Raw genomic sequence first — 19046 nt, 5'->3', positions numbered from 1 at the left:
CTTGGCTCCTTGACTTTTTGTCACAGGTTGAATCATTTGTTCGAGATGCTGTTTCAAGGGTATGTTTTGCCATCCATAACAATATAAGCAATTATGATACCTTCCAAAAGAATGAATACTTGTATTGCTGATTTAGAAATTTATCAGCATAATGTGGTTATTTCAGGTTAAAATTATTTGGTCAATTATCATCATTCTCTTACATTATCCATTTTGCTATTGTATCATGTTCTTTGTAACAATAATAAAATAGTTGCTCCCAATGTTTAAAAACTCAGGCATAACACCAAAAAATTCCTCAGGTCAGTTCACCCACTCGTCGACCTACCCTGACGACATCAGCAGATAACTACACTCGGATGTGTCACTTGTTTTATTTAAGGATTACTAATTCATTATCTTTTAGCGAAGCAATGAGTTGTGTGACAAAAGAAAAGTATATACTGTTATGCAAGTATATTTCTGATTTTCTGTTCAGAGATATATATATGCTGACTCATATACCTCTCCTCCCTTGCATATGGATTGTCTTGGTTCTGTTTGGTGGCCTTGTAAATTACGGCAAGGCCATCCAAATATCTCTTGGGTGTGGCTTCTTTTTCTTTCTCAATAATTATCTGATTTAACCCTCTCCCTCCCCCTCCCCCCCCCCCCCACCCCCCCAAAAAAACAAAAAAAGAAATTAGATTCTACTTGCATAAATGTATGGTCAGACTGTAATGGTAAGCAATACAACCATCCAATTTGATTTTTTGCCTTAAAAAAAAATCCTATGGGAGCTACTTTTTCTGTCCTCTCAAGAATGAAAGAAATAATTTTTCTTTATCATCCCAAGAACTTGGCCAGTATTTGCAATTTTGTTATGTTTTATTCTTTGACGTCATCTAGAAAATACTATAATAATAGCTAAGTGTGAGTTTAGTTACTCTCTTTTTTATTTTTTTTCATATGTATAATCTTCTCTAAAGGGAGCAAAAGTCATGCTTGGGGGTAAAAGACATAGCCTTGGAATGACATTTTATGAGCCTACCGTTATCAGCAATGTCAACAGTGAAATGCTTTTGTCAAGGTAAATTCTAAAACCCAATTTTTAGCCTGATCTTCCATTGTCGGAGCTGTTGATGTTAACATTTTCTTTTAATATTTAATTGTATATTAGTAAAGGGAAGTGAAAGGCTCTACCTTAAATGGGAAAGAATGGTGGAACTGGCTATGTGTAGTCCTATGTGGTAGGGAAAAGGCTTAGTTGAGTTGTTGAATGGACTTAGGAATTAAAGATCCTATCAAGCCATGTCTTTCCATTGTCATTCCTTACATCATAAATACTGTGATGCAGTTGCACTAGCTTGACTGGACAAACAAGACCCAGTTTGGAATGCCAGACAAAGGAGAACGAGGCTAAATATGGCCATTAGTTCCAGCAGGGGTAATTAGGCTATTTATTTTTAATTGGGTTATTTTTGTGTACTAAGAATTTTCATTATTGGAGGGTTAGCAATCGATAGTTGCTATTAGGAGTTTAAGTTTCAGTTTCAGATTCTGATTAGGAATCCTTTTTTGAGTCATACTCTGTCTTTTGAAGAGTCTAATACATATATATTAACCTGATTATTATCTGGGACCCGGGCCAGCCCCAAGAATTTTATTAATTTCCAAAAAGAATGAAAGAATACAACAGGGGGACATACCACCATACCCCTAACCCAAGAGACATGAAATAAACAAAAGAGTCAGGGAACTACATTCTGAGAACAAGCAAACCAGCCCTGTCTTCCCAAAGGATACACTGAAGCTCTCCCTGCGGCAGATTGTCTTGCCTAAAAATGGTGGATGATCCAGCATCACAGGCTCGATTAGCCAACCAATCTGAAGCCCTATTACTTTCCCTATACGCAAAAGAAATACACGGCCTGACCAAACCAATCAGCTCCAAGATATCCTGGAACTAGTACCATTCCTCCATAAGTTACATCTCTTTAGGCATACCATACTTACAGTGGAAAATGAATCAGAGTTAACCACAACATCAGAGAGGCCTAAATCACAGCACAGCCTGAAACCATCTCTCAAAGCTCGAAGCTCAGCAATGGAGTTCGTACAGGCACCATAGAAGCTAGAGAAGGCCGCCAAAACAAACCCCTCCGTGTCCCTTATATGTATATATATTATTTATTCCCTATCGATTAGAATGATTGAATAGAATTTAATTCTTTTAATGTTGCTGCTGTAGCGTGACTGCTCACTGATTGATTTTCTTCTTCTTGTTCATTCTCTGTCAATTCATATCTGTTTCTCTCCTCTCAGATGTGTTCTTCTCAACTCTCTCTATTCTCCTTCCCTGTTTCTTCTTATTTTCTTCTTCTTCTTACCATGCAATACTCTGTTTTATTCCTATACTTTTGACTTAACAATTCTCTCTGTTTCTCACTGGTTCCTTCTCCTTTTAGGCTATATGTCACTCAGTTTTGGTTATTAAACCCACCTTTAAACTCTTCCAGCCTTAGCTTCTATTTAATCTCTCCTGTTTGTTTTCTTTCTCCCCCCCTCTCTCTCCTTGTACATTTCCCCCCCCCCTCTTTTCTGTTGAACAGTGATGGCCACTGAGGGGGGGGGGGGTGAATCAGTGGACTCTAAAAATCTTTTCCCTCAACAGTTTCACTCCCAGTTCACCTGTTGAGATCTTTAACACTTACCACAACCACCCACACAGTCTTCTTAAAAGACACACAGGCACACAATCACACTCTAAAAGCAATCTTGACTCTGTCTCATACAACCACAGTCACTGATACTGCTGCCAAGAGCTGCTAAACAAAGTGCTGCCAAGAGCTGCTATGTCAACTGTTGGTGATCCGTCACTCAAGCACACTGACTCAATCACAACTGGAGGATCTGAATACAAGCCACAAAGTCGTGTACACACCCCAGCCAGACTCAAAGGTTCTACCAGGTGTGTACACCCATCCTGCAGAAAGGCACTTCTAACCAAAGCAAGCAAGCATGCATGCACAACACAAAGATATACGTGCTTCGGCAAATTGCCTACGTGCATGGAGTAATGGTCACTTGGACCTCAGCATCTACTCATCACTAATTTTCCCAACATAAAACTGAGAGGCCGCACCCACGGCAGATGATGTTTTAGTCACACCTATGACTCAGGACATCTGACCTGCTTCTATCCCTAAATATAGAGATAAGGGTTTTACCCCCAATGGTTTCCTAGCACCCACTAGTAACCAACACTGTGTCCAGATGCAACTGGACAACTCAACAAAAATACTTGGGCTTATACAAATGCCCTACAATATCAAGCACATCTAGCATAGGTCTCAACATGCATCCCTACTGCTAGCATATACAATGAATACCAAAATACAAAAATTACAAGGTCAAGAGATAGAAATTCTCACAACCATGCAGTGTCTTTGATTCCTGGTATCCGGTGATGGAGTCTGGCAACTCTGATAGCTCATTGGAATCTTCAACTTCTCCCAATTTGATGGAGAACTAGAATTTTCAAGTGTGCTTAATCACTGATGCTTTGGAGTGATTCCTAGCGATGGAGAAACCACTTTCTTCTCCTCTTTTCCTTTCTTTTCTTTTCCTTTCCTTTCCTTTTCCTTTTCTTTTTCTCTCCCTTTTTTCTTTCCTTTCTTCTTTCTTTTCTTCTTTCTTTTCTTCTTTGTTTCCTCCACGGAATCTAAGATTAGGGGCTTGAGATGGGGCTTCAAACTTCCTTTTTTTTCTTCTCTTCTTCTTCCTTTCTCCTTCTGCTTTCTTCTTCCTTTTCTCTTTTCCCTTTTCCTTCTTGGCTACAACCACCTAAAGAAGTTCTGGTTCTATGATTTCAGAACATCAATGGCATCAAGGAAGGGCTGGAAACATGAGATAGAGAGGGGGACTCAAGCCATGACTACACACATCACCTATTTAGGGCTGCAACCCTTTTCCGGCGACCTCTGCTACTCTTCTCTGTTCTCTAAGCACACCAATGGATAGATCTCGAAAAATTACCCAAAATAAAAAAAAAGATCACCTTATTTCGAGTCCTGTAGCTCTAGATATCGCAGACTGAAGTTGGACGAACCGTGTAGCTTAAAATGGAATCTTGAGGGAGAGTTATGCGTGCACGTGCAACACCTTAGCGCCACTTGATTCTGTGTAGCACACGTACAGTATCGCGCACCGCAGGAATCGCTGGATCAGAATCATAGAACTTGAGACCGTCAGATCGCTTCAGATCGTGTCAACAAGTCAATCGTCAACGGCTGACATAGCAGGCGACGTTTCGCGCTCCTATTGGCTGTCTCATACGGCTGCCTGGGAGCCGTCAGATCTGTCGGTGAAGGCGGGAATACTTCTCAGCCATCGGATAGTCATCCATTTCATCTTGAAACGAAAGGGCTTATGAGATCCTTCGAAAACAGAATCTTTCTTGGGAGCTTTATATGTAAGCGCTACACTCAATCAGGGACCACAGGATCTACAGATCTGTATTAATCTGAACCGCACATTCAAATTTCAAAGAGTCCGGTTGAACCTTGTCTTATCGATTAGAATCTTCTGCACATCAACCTACCAGAGAGCCCGAAATGGAATCTAGGCCATAACTTCCTCGTTTTAGCTCCGATTTGAGTGCCATTTGCGGCCACGTGTCCGTGACGATGAGCACTACCAATCAAAATTAGCCACATCAGCAAAATACTTACTGATTTTCTCAAGGAACCCAAAAACAAATCGGATTGACTAAAATGCCCTTCACTTTAAGTGACCAAACGGGAACTAATGTAACTTCGCCGTCCGAACTTGAAATTGCACGATTCTAGTTGCATTTCGAAGAGGACTCGATGAACTAAAATATTCATGTAGAATGCTCCACCCAGTTCTGTCATAATACCCTCCAAAAATGCCGACGAACACGCTGCCAGTGCGGAAACCTATGAAATCAACATTCTTAATGCACCTAGCCTTCACCCAAGGCTATTTAAAGCTTCCAAACACTGCAATGAACAATCTTATGCTGCCACATAATCTCCGGATGCTCCAACATCATTGCCAACATGTCACAACACTGTCAAATGACCAAAATGCCCCTATGAGCTGTTTCTGCACCAAGATGCATTGTGTTGACTACAAAAACACACATGCACTGTGTTGACAATAATGACAACCATCACACAGTCACTACCATCTGCACTGTGTGTTCAACATTTTCTCCTTCCGGCCCCCTCCTGGGGTTTGGTAATACATATTTATTCACCAAAAAAAAAAAATCTCTCCTGTTTTCTCTGCAACATACCCACCACACCTTCTACAGAGCCATTGAATTATTATTCTTTGGCCTGGGAATCATTAGTAGATCTGGTGATCCTGTAGCTGGAAATGCCGCTCTATTTACTTAGTAGTTACTAAGTCACAGCATTGGGTTCTAGTCCCTGTTTACTGTGAACTCTTTTCTGAATTCTGAAGTCGGTAAAATAATTACTCTCAAGTATAACCTCTGAGTAGTGTTTGGTAAATCCGGAATAATTCATTTTTTCTTTCCTTTCTCAGCTCCAAGTCACTTTTAGACTTTTAGTTGGATATTTCCATGACCAGTGTCAATTTGTCCTCTTCTACCATTCCTTATCAGATTTAGAACTCAGAATATCAATCTGAAGAGTTTATAGCAATTCCAAGTCTGATTCAGAGTTAATTCTGAAGTCTGTAAAATAATTACCCTCAAGTATAACCTCCGAGTAGTGTTTGGTAAATCCGGAATAATTCATTTTTTCTTTCCTTTCTCAGCTCCAAGTCACTTTTAGACTTTTAGTTGGATATCTCCATGACCAGTGTCAATTTGTCCTCTTCTACCATTCCTTATCAGATTTAGAACTCAGAATATCAATCTGAAGAGTTTATAGCAATTCCAAGTCAGATTCAGAGTTCTGCTACTTCTGGAAATTTCTGCTGCTGCTCTCTATCGGTTCTTTTCCTGTCTTGCATTGGCTTATTTGATCTAGATGTTTGGGGTATTTTCAAAGTCCAGTTGGGTTTATTCGGTTAGTGTTATAGTTGGAACATGAGTTTCCAGTACATGAGATCCATAAAAATGACTCAAAACAGGGCCTATAATGAGTGCTATCAATTCAGTGTACCCCCCCCCCCCCCTTTGATTAGCTATTTTCTGACTTTTCAGTTAAGAAAACTCCTTTGCAATTTGCTTCCTATGTTACAAAACCTTAATCTGCATGCTAGACTACTAATCATGTTGGCCTGCCATTAGAAACTACTGCTGATGGTCTAAATTAGGGTATAAAAGGTTGTAGAATCCACAAATCACCTGATCTTTTTTTTTTTTTGCAGAGAGGAAGTCTTTGGACCTGTTGCTCCTCTTATGCGTTTTAAAACAGAGGACGAAGCCATCCAAATTGCCAATGATACTAATGCAGGTTATTTGTTTTAACTCCAAAATTTGGTTTATTGTATACTCTGAGCATCAGATCTTAAATAAAGGATGCGAATTATTTTAGTCAATAGTGAAAGCCATTTTTATCTAGGATGTTGGTTTAACTAGCATTACTGATTAATAAAGAAATCCATCTGTTCCTGAATTTGGTAATTACTCTCATCCCATCATCAACAATAGAAATTCTCTTTTTCTATTTCTCCTCATCCTTGTCCGATACAATAGAAGCACAACTTATTCATGTGTGAGATAATGTCAACTTGAAGTAGAAGCTGCAATTCAATTTCATATGCTTCTGAAACATATGGAGGAGTAGCTGCTCACATTTTGTGTTATTATCTTCTGCAACATATGCAGGACTCGCCGCATACATATTTACAACTAATGTCCAACGTTCATGGCGTGTGTCTGAAGCTCTTGAATATGGATTGGTTGGTGTGAATGAAGGATTAATCTCTACAGAGGTGAGCATTCAGTTTTCACTCATAAAAGGAAAGCGTTCATTTATGATAGGAGCAATTGAAAAAATTGCTATCAATGTAGGTGGCTCCTTTTGGAGGATTTAAGCAGTCCGGTCTTGGACGAGAAGGGTCCAAATATGGGATTGATGAATACCTGGAAGTAAGTAGATCTGCATTTCAGCTTGCTATTATGCAATATTTCACCTGTTGTATGTGTATGCTGGAGGATCATTGACTGGTTTTTAATGTGGTTACAGATAAAATATGTGTGCTTGGGGAACATGGACAGTGCATGATACACAATGTTATGTTCATAGATCATTGAGGCTTGAGTTTATGCGTCATCCTAGATCGGTAGAGTAGTCCATGTGAATTTAATTGTTCTGTGTGTGTGTGTGGCCTGATTAATTTCTTGATTACCGATACAGGTAGTTACAACTGTTAGATGAGGAAAGCAACAAGGATGTTCCTGAAGAGCTTGGATTCGAACCATAGCACTCTAAAAGCCTTATTAAGATCTTTGTAGCTTAAGCATTAGGCATTGAAATAATGGTGTACTAGTAGTGCATTGAAACTTGGGTTTGTGTAAACTTAATTTTCAGAGTACCTATTCTTCTTTTTGACAATGCATGAGTTATAAACCAAATGCAAGTGGATGGAGAGCGATAATTACGAGGATTAGATACCTATCTGAGGCCCTGTGTTTAATGTTGTGTTTGGAATGTCATCTTTTTACATGAGCCTCTCATGCTTATGGATTGTGTGCACTCCCTTCTTTTCCTCGATTCACAAATCCCACTTCAGAGGTTGTGATAATTGACTGTAACATCATTAAATTTCACCATACGTTTACTTTTCTACCACTGAACTTGATGCATTGTATACAGTGTTTCAAGAATCGGGCTTGGATCGGATGTCTGATCCTTGTATGGAAAAAACATTAAGGGCAATAAAATACCGGTTCCGGGTCTGATCCAGGCAGATTCGATCCGATTCCATGCTTTTAAACCCTGATGGTAGAGCGATATAACTGTCGAATGATGATAAAAAATAGTAAAAATTCACTAGAATTTTCTATTTGGTGCTCACATAAAATTTCATAATTTACTAAGATGACAAAACTCATCCTTTGTTCTCTTACAGTTTGTACGGGTGGAGCTAAGAGCTGAAAGTCTGTTCTGGATTGTTTGGTTTTTAGTAAGAAAGGATGACGCAACACAAAATTTTACTTTTAACGTTTCAACCACAAACGGTATAGGTATTTTGAAATAGCTTACAATATGTGTCATCATTTTATAATCAATTAGATGAGGACGACCTTCAAGCTCCTATAATCATGAAAAAGAGAAACACTTCCTCTAACCTAGTTAGATCCTTCATTTCTAAAAGACGTAATTGCGCCCATTGACATACAAGAATGTGTATTTGATGTCCAAGAGCGAGAAGGGGGAAGATTTGTCAATCAAAAGATACGAGGTCAGAGTGAGAAAATCTGCATGAACCCAGCAAGCAATTGGAGCTTAGTTGCCATTGTAGTGCTAATATACCGTTGATGGTTTGATCATATTATTGATAACAGGTGAAAAGGGCCATCATGAACAATCACGGAAGCCCATGAAGGACAATGAGCGACATTCATGGTGACTGCAATCCAAGAACAAAGATGAGTAACAAAACAAACCTTAATGGTGCACACTTCTGTCCAGTGGGCATGGGCGCCTCAATCCAATCATCTTAGCAGTGGTTTTCCCTTACAATTTTACTGAAGTGCAATCACCTCAGTCCCACATGCAGAATCCCAGGAAGCTTGCCGTTCGGAACCAAACAGTTCTTAAATCAGATTCCAGATGAGGCCAACTAACAGACACAGGTAACCAAACAGTTTTTGAGGAAGTATCTAGTCACAGAATCAAGGTAAATGTATGTTACAGAATCAAGGTAACAGTTAATTTTTCAAAATAAAGAATCCACATAAACTTATTTCATGGAATCTAATCCAGAATCAGAATATGCACCAATAGATTTACGTAACCAAACGCTTCCTTATTAGCATCCTCCCTTCACCATCACCAAAAAAAAACCTGCTAAAACAGAGAATGGATTAGATGCCTTGGAGATGGCTACTCACTTGGAGATCAATAACACCTCTTCTCAGGCTCAGCTGCCTCAAATATGGGCTATTCAGGGTCGATATTTGAGGTGTATAGGTTGCAATGTTGCATCTATGGTGGACCCTTGTGATACTGAGCTGACTCACTGCCAACAGCCCCACCAAAAAACTTTTCGTTAGGCTTCAGGTGGGGTAGAAACCTAATACAGGGGTTGCAATGTCTCAGCCCCAGCAATGCATTTGTTGCCTGAATGTAGTCTCTCAGTCTGAAAAACCTCACAGCTGATGCTGGTAATTGCTTCATTTGTTCCCAATCAATGAAAAACACTGTTCAACTTGTTAAGGATTAGGCTTGATGGCTTTGGTTGCTTTGGACACAATTGATGGAAGAGTTCCCAGGAAGCCTGAATACCAGCAATATGGTAAGGATTAGGCTTGATGGCTTCGCTTTAACATTGTTTGGGTTAATCCTTTAGGCCCCTTGTAGCTATTGTGAGTTAAATGGTAATATCCTACAAACACACACAAAGGTCTGTTGCCTTCTCTCTCGTTTCAACTACTCCTGCAACTTTTGTACGTTGAGGTTATTTATAGAAGAGAGAGATTGGGAGGTGGGACAGATAATGTGATAGTACTGATGGAATCCGGGCCGATGGGACAGGTAATGTGATAGTACTGATGGAATCCGGGCCGAAGAAGCAAGAACCAAAAAAGAAAAACAAAGCAAGTAGGGACGTGAGAGTTTGGTAGGAAGCAAAATGACAAATCCCCTTCAACATCCTTGAGGCCTTGACCCCCTCCCTCCCTACAACAACACGTGAATGTGAAGTCCCTGTCAACACCCAAAGCCGAGCACAGCACCACCATTGTCGTCATTTAAACGTTTCAATAATACTGCGGCTTCTTATATTATTCTCCTCATCCGCATCTCTCTCGATACCATCAGTTCCTTCTCTCGGTTCTCCGATCAAAATACTTATGTTTTTTTTCTCCCTCCAAAGGTCTTCGTGCTTCAGTTGAATTCTGCTAATTGTTCTTTGTTACTCAATCATGGTACTGATTATCTGTTTGCAATTTAAAATACCAATTTGCTACTTAGAAAAATTTTGATCAAATTTCATCGTTTTGACTGTGTTTGCTTAGTGCTAGTTATACATTTTCCCTTTCATTAATTTTTATTCTAGTATTGCAGGTGTCTTTGAAATAGTAATGTGTTTGTTTCAATTTCAGAATATCAGAAATCCGTGAGGATATGCAGCTAATATAAACTTTTAATGGGTTAAATGAAATTCAAATTATCTTGATATTATTGTTAGAGCTATAGCCCAAGTTTGCTGCTTTACAGTTTGGGCTTCAGTCTATAGCCTAATTTTGCTGCTTTACAGTATCGCAATCGTTAGTTCTTGGATTCTGGATTCTCCGTACCTACTACCGTAAGGAGAAGGAACGAAACCAGCATTGGGTTGCTTTAGGACTCTCATTCTTCTTTTTCACCTTCCTTACCTTGTAATAATCTATTTTCTTGAATGGGAATCAATTCAAATGAGATATGCTTGAATGGAAAAAGATATAGGATGGTGATCGAATTACAGTAGCACACTTGATGTTTGATCCAATACGAGTTTCAAGTATATAATTTTCCAACTAAGTCAAAACTTCAAGCATGCTTTTAACCCATGAAGTGGTTTTCTGTTACCCCTGGCAAGTTCATCTGCCATCACATTGCCCAATTTCAGATTCTAACAAAACGAGGTATTCATTAGAGAAGCTAAAAGGTGGTTATGTCATGTGTAACACAAAGGGAAAATCTCCAAGGGCCCCCTCTGGCTTATTCAATCATGTCGTTACTTTAATCACGTTTTAAGATTGTTTGCCATTAGATCCTCTAATATGATCTTGTATTTAGTATTGGTATGTTTTAATGAGTATCTTCCTCTTCATATGAAGAATGCCTTTTGCATGTTTATCTGTAAAAAATGCTACAAACATTTAGTTGTGATCTGAGAAATAATTTGGATGGTCAGATGAGCATAGATGCACAAAATATTGCTGCCCGGCTAAGTGCTTCTGGTATCTTCCGAACTCAAGGCCTGATAGGAGGAAAATGGTCTGACGCATATGATGGAAGTACCATAAAGGTTTGAATTAGCTAAATGATTTCCTTTTGTTGTAAAATATATCCTTTCTTTTCTTCTTCTTGTTAAATTATTATTATTTTCTGAATTTTCTGTTTTGTATTTGATATTTTGATCTGTGTGTTGGTGAACCAGTAACAATAGACTGGGGGAACTGAAAATTGGAACCAAGACCACAAAAATAATGACAATTGTTTGTGTTGGAATATACTTGGCCTGATGGGGGAAAGAGATCCACCGGAGCAGAAACCCATTTGCTACCATGTGGCATCATATATTCTGTGCAAAGAGGTTTTGGGAGGTTCAATGTGGAAATGGCGCTTGTTCTGGGATATGTTGGATGGAGTGAGAGTACAGTGAGTCATGGATATTATACATTCTTTCATTAGACACATCAGATCTATGGCATCTGATTATCTTGTTCTAATGGAAGCCTAGGAGCGCTGATGAGAAGGATGGGTGATTTGGCTAGGCGAGGGGTAGTTAAACTGGGAGTGTTATGAGATTTCTTTGCCATTGCACTGTCTTGTTTCACTTGTGCACTTCTTGTGATGATTTTTCACTTTGTATTTTTTATTTATTTCTTTGTCGAGGTAGTCCTTTGATGAGTGTAGTTTGTCTTGCAATAATATTGTTATTCATGGAAATGAAATGCTTAATGTCTCTTATGTGCAAAATATATGACTTAAAAACGTTTATGTCTTCTATTCATATCATATCTCTCTAGGATTGTATCTCTTAAATTTTGATGTAGAACAAGCTAGGGATTAGCTCCAAATTATTGTTGAATATTAGAAAATCCTCAAATCCTTGTATTGGGAGAAATTGGGTTTTAAAGATAACTAATATAATTCTGTATATCAATTAATCAATATTTTAGGATTGATCTAAATTGCAAATCAGGACGTGGTATAGATATCGGAGTCAAGTTATTATCGGTAATTAAAATAGACAATACTAAAGGCTTTATAATCTGAATTAATGATCAATATCAAAGAACTAGAACAATAGCCAAAATCTAAATTTCTGATAGGAGAGGAACTTGACTCAAGAAAATAACTAGAAGATGAGCTCAGAAAAATCTGAGCTTCATTTTTTTAATCAATTATTAGACTCGGCTAGAATGGTATCAAAACCACTGTGAAGTCAGAACCTCACAAGAACACGAGAGAGTACTCTTATTGAATAATAAAATTCTGCATTAAACTACTACACCCTGTTTAGTTAATTATTCTATTTTTCACAGAAAAAAAATCCTTTTTCTGAAGTCTTGAATTTTTTTCTCTACTTTTCTTCTCCCATCTCCCATCCCCCATCCCAACCCAACTCAATTCAACTTAACTAAGCCTTTTTCCATCCCCTTACCCCAAGCCATAGTTTTTCCTGGAGATTATTTTGTTGAGCTAGTTGCTTCAGTGCTTCTTTCTACTTCTTTCATCCCATGCAATTATATTCGCACGAGATTTACACTACTCCACTCCTTGAGGGATGTGATTGTGAAATCATTTACCAGATATTTATCACTCTCAATTACCTTTAGGGATAACTAACTCTCAAAACTGTGAATCCTTGAAGTTGTCCATATTGTACCATCCCATCATCTTGTGAAAGAAATGGGAAGAAAGATGTACATATCAGAACACATGTGTGAGTTATAAAGCTTGGTAGCAAAGTTAATATTGCTCAATATCTTTTCTTTCTCCAGAATACATTAAACTTTGTGAACGTCCACACACACTAAATCAGATTCGGATCTGATCTGATCAAGATCTAAGTGGAGTCCTCGTTGGACTTTGTCTAACTTGTTAAGAGAGTAATCGGCTCAAAATTACATCTATCAAAATGTTTTTTTTTTAAACTAAGCTTCACTTTATATGTACTGTGATCGACACTTCCTTTAAAAGTCAAAGGAAAATTTTTTAGGAGAATTATACGATCGATGATGATGTATCGAGTTGAATGTTAGGTAGTGAAGAAACAACATATAAACAAACTTAGTGTAGCTGAATTGAGGATGTTGAGATGGATGGGTGGTAAAACCAGAAAATACAAAATAAGAAATCAATAGATTAGAGCTAATTTAGAAGTAGCTCCGATACATGATAAGTTGCGAGAAATTTGAGTCATTTAGGCAGTTACCTAAGTTTCCTTCTGTTGTAAAGATCACTTTTCTGCTTGCCATTAATATTACACACCTTCCTATTGAGCATGGTTTTGAAGAATCCTTGTTGGATTGTTTGGATTGCCCAATCTGGTACGATCCAGATAATCCAAAGAATGATCCAGGAAGATGCAGATCAGTGTTGGTCCAGGATGACCCATTCCCTGATACCGCTCTTGAAATTGTTCCCAAGGAGTCTACAACCTAGCCCTTGTTTATTCAGTTGATGCTTTTATCACATATAAATGAGAAAGCTCAAGTTTAGATCATAATTTTAAACGAGATGCACCAGCTTACTCCACAAATTTGTTCGCTTCCTTCGTTGGTTGATTTATTTATTTTTGGTATCTCATCCTCTTCAGATATGTAGGCTCCAAATTGTTTAGTTGCTGAAGATATTTCTTGAAATGGCAGGTCCACAACCCCGCCACTGGTGAAGTTATAGCAAATGTACCTTGCATGGGTAAAAGAGAAACAAGTGATGCAATATCTTCTGCATATGACGCATTCAGTTGTATGGAACCTTTTACAAGACCCATCATGTTCTGATCTATTTTCCCGTAAAATTCTCTTGATGTTGATGAGATTTTGTTGAAACAACTTATTGACTCTGGTCGAGAATGTAAGAGGCATGTAGGAATTTACTTGACATGTATACAATGCTTAATTAATTTTGAAAAATATCATGAAGCCTTCTAACCATTCAAACTGTATAATGGTTGGTTAAATCAAGTATCAAATTCATCTTTCATGCGTAAGAGCTAGGTAGATATTCTCCGAACCTTTGATTTGGCTATTGGATGGTTGTGCAGGGGAGGTAAGTTGTTTTTAACTCCCATATGCATGAAAGCTCGGTCACAGTGGTGTGTATGTGTTCTTGGATTGGGTGCTCACAGCTGTATAAACTATGCAATGTTATGCCAAAACTCTGGCAGGATTGACACAGTTATTGGCAAAAGAGAATAGATAGGATCATAATTCATATTCTTTTTGTTGAAAAGACTAAAATGCTTTACATTACTGAGCTGTATCTGATTGATATTTCATATTTATATTTTGTTTTAATATATGATATGAGGGGGAGGGGGAGAAATAAAGGGAAGAACTACTCTGTATTCGTGATGAACTCCGGGTAAAATACAATTTTTTCTTTAGCAGAATCAACCATTGTGTTAAATACCTGAAGTTTTTTACATTTCTACAGCTGCTGCCTTACCGAGTTACCGTAGTTGTTAATTGTTTAGCTTGATGAGATCTTATTTGAAGCTTAAATTTGATAGGAAAAGAAACAAGCTATTAGTGTAAAGAAATAAGAAAAACAAACATTCTATGAAGTATAAATACACAGCAGTGCTTCTTAATTGTAATTGAAACATGTTGGTGGAAAGAAACAAGGAAACTTGTATTAAACAGTTGATACCTGATTCGTCGTTGTTATTTCTATTTTAAGATTGATGAGGTGTTATTCAAAAGTTTTAGTTTTGTAGATAATTGAAGCCATTAACGGAAGGGCATAAGAAAAAACTGTGTATTGATGTTCTGGTGGTTTTCAACCTGACTGAAAGAACCTGAACTTCTGCAACTATATAACAAATCTGATTCAGCCTTTATATGTGTTTCTGTTAGCATAATGGTGATACCATCTTTAGGCTTGTTTCTTGGGAGGACTAGAAAAATAAGAATAAGATGAGAACTGAGAAGAAAAAAGTAAAATATGGACATAGAAGCAACCTGATTGCACAAAGAAGTCTAGACGTTCACCTTGTTACCATTACCCAACTAAGAAACTAGATTCCGCTTTATTTTTAATTCACACTTTATGAGAACAAGAAGGGAAGTAAAGGAAGAAATCTGAGCGAGAGGATAGGAAAACAAAAGATAAAATAAACGTATTGGAGTGGTATTGGGTTTAATTTAAATAAATAATAGCATTTTCTGTTCCCAAATTATTGCATCATTTGCTTCAGAAGAAGAAAAGTGAAGGCTCACCGAAGCAGTGGGAAAGGGTTGGTGATCATTTTTGGTAAAGTGAAAGAACCCCTAATGATTTGGTGGTGTTCTGACAATTATGCGGTTTAACTCCCAATTATAAAAGAACAAGCAGTTTAAGGTGCAAATTTTTTAAATCATCAAATGATAATTGAAAATGCAGTTAAAGATGCAATGTTTCAAATTTGTTCAGATTAAAATTGAATGGATATTTACCAAGAACCTCCGATGCAAGATGTTAAATTTTTTTTGACTCATCAATTATAACCATATTACAAGAACCTTTTATTTTTGAAATTTTGCCATGTCTTACTGCCTTCTTTGCCTCTGAAACGGACTTCAACATATTATTTCTCTAAATAAACCCATATTGTTTTCACTACAACTTTTATGTTGAAAATCCTGTGTTGAACACTAGCATTATATCAGTGTTCTCATTATCTAGATAGCAAACTTTACAGTTGATTTTTACGACTGGATGTCATGTGAACAGTTATTATGTGATATGTAGTCCTTGGAATCTTCCGCTAATTTGGCACTTAGACAATCATATGTTGGTTTTATGAAATAAACAATAATTTATCACCTTAATAAGTGTTGGAGGGTCCAATCCAAAACCTTAAGGCATTAGGTGGAGATAGCTCGTCAAGTATATGAAGGTACCAAGGGACCAAACTTAACTGTTGTAGGACTGTACCTCTATAACTCCCAACATTTAACTGATGTGGCACTGTACCTCTATAACTCCCAACATCTCAACATTCCCCGGCATACCTGGCTCTACACGTGAACAGATGACTTAGGGAGGACAACAAACGGACTTGGGCTCTGATACAATGTTGAAGAGTCCAACCAAAATCCTTAAGGCATTAGGTGGAGATAGCTCCTCAAGTATATGAAGGCACAAAGGACCGAACTTAACCAATGTGGGACTATGCCTCTATAACTCCTAGAATCTGAACAATAATAAGATAAATGGATGTGAATAGTTCAACATTATTCGTGTAGCTGATTCCAAATAATGGGGACTGCCTTCTTTGGTTGATTGATTTATATGATCTATTTTTGTTTTCTAGCATGGAGCAAACTAACTGCGAGCGAAAGGAGTAGATGTCTACGGAAATGGTAAACACAATTGACTTATTATTTTCTTTTTATCACATGTCTTATAGTTTAGTTTGTTAGTATTAATCTATGCTGGCTTTTGTTACCCAGAAATGGCCTTTTGTGCTTAGAAGTGGTGTGTTGGACATGGGTTCAGCTAATCAGCCCTGATTATTTAGAGAATCCATGTAATATCAAGGCTGAGTCTACAGATAATGGATAATAATATCGTGCAAATTGGCGCTATCATTGTGTTTGAAATATTTTTGAGCCACTGTGAAACCTATTAATGCAAAATTCACTTCGATGCTATATGGGTTTCTAAATAAAATTTAAATTTTCTAATCTTCCATCAACTGAGGAATTTGATTGATCATATTTTTCTTGTTCTCAAGTTACTGTCAATTTAGGTAGTAGTGAAGTATGATAGAGGGGAATATAGAACATCTGCTGCATTAAAGGCTCTAAAGCAGTTCTCTAATGATTGTTCTGGGTTTCATTATTTTTTCCAAATTCACCGGAAGGTCTGAGTTGCTCATTACTCATAAAGAAGAGCTAGGGCAACTTATAACGTTAGAGCAAGGAAAACCTTTCAAAGAAGCCGTGGGAGAGGTATCCCATTCACTTTGTTCTGACTGGTTACCCTGCAAGTTGTTTTCTGTCTTTTCATCATCTTTAGCATATATAATCCTGTGCACTCACTTTGCAGGTTACGTATGGGGCTTGCTTCATTGAATTCTATGCTGAGGAGGCAAAACGTGTGTATGGTGATATAATTCCAGCACCTGTAGCTGATCGCCGATTGTTTGTCTTAAAACAGGCAAGTAGAGACCAGATTTGTGCTTCAAGTTCAATTTCATTGTCTCTATATTACTAGTTCTGCAACTACAACTACTTTCCTACAACTACTTTCCTAGCAATAGATGAGATGTGATTTATCTGAATAAGTGAACTGATTTCTTTCTGGGTAAAGTTGAATCCACGTACTTAAACGTGATATATGCCTGAAGAATTTATCTATGTGTGTCTCTTAACTACGAACAGTTCTCTACCTTGATAGAAAGTGGTTGGAGAACTCATAATAAAGCTGCATTGCCTTTACTCTGATGGTCAGAATTGTTCCACATGTTCAAATATCCAAATCAAAAGCTCAATCTATTAGGTGGAGGGGCCCAACTGGTATATGATGGCATCCAAGGTCCCAAAATTTTTCAATATGGGGTTATTCCCAAGTCCCAACATCACGTTCACCATGTGTTTCTTCATAGAAGAACTTGGAAAACATACTGTAAAGCCACTATGAATGATTCTTTCAATTCTTATATAAATATATATATATATGTATAAAGATTTTAGATGAGCTGAATACCTTCAAGAGAACTATAGCTGGCAAATCTGTTCCATTTCAATTGAGCCTTAACCTCGGACCTCCCATCCAACAGATGGTATTGGATTTAATAGACAGCATTGTACATAGAGGATAGATGTAGTTATCTATTGCTGACAATCTGGCCACCAATGGTCAGAGGTACCCTTCAACTCTCTGGAGAGTTATTTTATTATGGTTTTTGGTGCCCCTTCAAGGGAAAAGAGTGTTTTATGAGACTTTGATAAGCCAACAGATAGAGTGCTATGATGTTGGAGCTACCCTATTTCAATGGGCTCATATCCCAAATTGCATGATTTTCTTTAAGTGGGAAGGGTCTCTTGATACTTCTCTGTTGTATGGTACAGAATGAATCAATGGAGTGCTTATATGTTTTCTGTGTGAGATTTTTTTTTTGGGTGAATAATAAAATAATTCATTACCAAAGGAATAGGAAGGGGGGGGGGGGGAGAGAGAGCGTAGAAGGGCATAAGGCCACAAACCAATTACAAGGCCCACATGGGAGGAGGCTAAGCCTGTAAGAACCAAAGCCCAAAGGGCAAAACCCAGCTAAGAAAGCCCAAGAAACACAAAAGCCCACAATAAATACAAAAGCCCGCAAGAGCTAAGAAGCCCAACAGAGAGAGAAGGGCAGCCAAGTCATTTCCAGGTAGGGAACCAAAAACCCTAAACTAACTATCTCATCTCATCTTTGACCAGCGGCCGAGGGGAGCATCGCTGGAGCCAGCAAACAGCCGCTGCAAAGGGGCGCTGGCCATGCGGAGGACCACGACCAAGCTTGAAGCAGCCAGGCGAGGTGACAGCCCACGTCGAAAAGGCACCGGCCTCAGAGGGCAACGGTGAAGCGGCTGCGCCAAGCATAGGTTGCGAAGGCGAGCTATGCACTGGTAGAAGCACGGCGTTAGCCGAGCGAGCTAGGCGGATCAGACAGAAGACTGTCCAAGAAGAGCCTGCGACCAAGTAGCTGCAGTCCAAAGGGCAAGCGACGAGCAGCAACTGAGAGCTCCGGCGATGAAGAGCGTCTGGCGAGAGCATGGAACAATGTCACAGATGGAGTTCCCTGAGAAGTTTTTGAGCAACCAGAGCCATTCACGGTCAAAGCTCAGGGCTCTTCTGCTCCGCGGCCAAATGGATGATAAGGCCTTATTCCAGATGGAGGAGGTGAAGGGGCAATCAAAGAAGAGATGGGGGTTGTCTTCTCGGCCTATCCAATAGAGGATGCAGGAAGGGTTAGCAGAGATGGTGCGG

General features: G+C 38.5%; 3 protein-coding genes across 3 annotated transcripts in view; all 3 read left to right on the top strand.

Moving 5' to 3' along the window:
- LOC122639271 (succinate-semialdehyde dehydrogenase, mitochondrial) overlaps positions 1-7558 on the top strand; it is a 37729-nt gene extending 30171 nt beyond the window's left edge. Inside the window, exons 15-21 of the mRNA XM_043832087.1 lie at positions 27-59; positions 969-1069; positions 6349-6434; positions 6809-6915; positions 6995-7072; positions 7170-7216; positions 7341-7558. Of these exons, the coding sequence (XP_043688022.1) occupies positions 27-59; positions 969-1069; positions 6349-6434; positions 6809-6915; positions 6995-7072; positions 7170-7208 (444 nt within the window). The 3' untranslated portion in view covers positions 7209-7216; positions 7341-7558. The remainder of the gene's footprint in view (positions 1-26; positions 60-968; positions 1070-6348; positions 6435-6808; positions 6916-6994; positions 7073-7169; positions 7217-7340) is intronic.
- Positions 7559-10900: 3342 nt separating this feature from the next.
- LOC122639219 (succinate-semialdehyde dehydrogenase, mitochondrial-like) lies at positions 10901-16436 on the top strand. Its single transcript, XM_043832041.1, has 3 exons — positions 10901-11160; positions 13733-13832; positions 16384-16436. Exons 1-3 carry the CDS (start codon positions 10999-11001, stop codon positions 16434-16436), a joined length of 315 nt encoding a protein of 104 aa, XP_043687976.1. The 5' UTR covers positions 10901-10998.
- A 455-nt stretch (positions 16437-16891) lies between these two features.
- The window catches only part of LOC122639218 (succinate-semialdehyde dehydrogenase, mitochondrial-like), a gene marked incomplete at its 3' end in the record, with an annotated part of 52715 nt that continues 50560 nt past the window's right edge, over positions 16892-19046 (top strand). Inside the window, exons 1-2 of the mRNA XM_043832040.1 lie at positions 16892-17023; positions 17121-17231. Of these exons, the coding sequence (XP_043687975.1) occupies positions 16892-17023; positions 17121-17231 (243 nt within the window). The remainder of the gene's footprint in view (positions 17024-17120; positions 17232-19046) is intronic.

Source organism: Telopea speciosissima, chromosome 9, assembly GCF_018873765.1.
Source record: "Telopea speciosissima isolate NSW1024214 ecotype Mountain lineage chromosome 9, Tspe_v1, whole genome shotgun sequence".
Classification (NCBI taxonomy): Eukaryota; Viridiplantae; Streptophyta; class Magnoliopsida; order Proteales; family Proteaceae; genus Telopea; species Telopea speciosissima.
The sequence above is the reverse complement of the archived record's forward strand: the minus strand, read 5'-3'. Positions and strand labels throughout refer to the sequence as shown.

Excerpts from the sequence above, each read along its gene's own strand:
- LOC122639219 (XM_043832041.1), top strand. The coding sequence starts at position 10,999 with ATGCTACAAACATTTAGTTGTGATCTGAGAAATAATTTGGATGGTCAG. Across the intron at positions 11,161-13,732 it reads ATGATGGAAGTACCATAAAG|GTCCACAACCCCGCCACTGG; the intron begins GTTTGAATTAGC and ends TTGAAATGGCAG. Across the intron at positions 13,833-16,383 it reads TGCATATGACGCATTCAGTT|CATGGAGCAAACTAACTGCG; the intron begins GTATGGAACCTT and ends TTTGTTTTCTAG.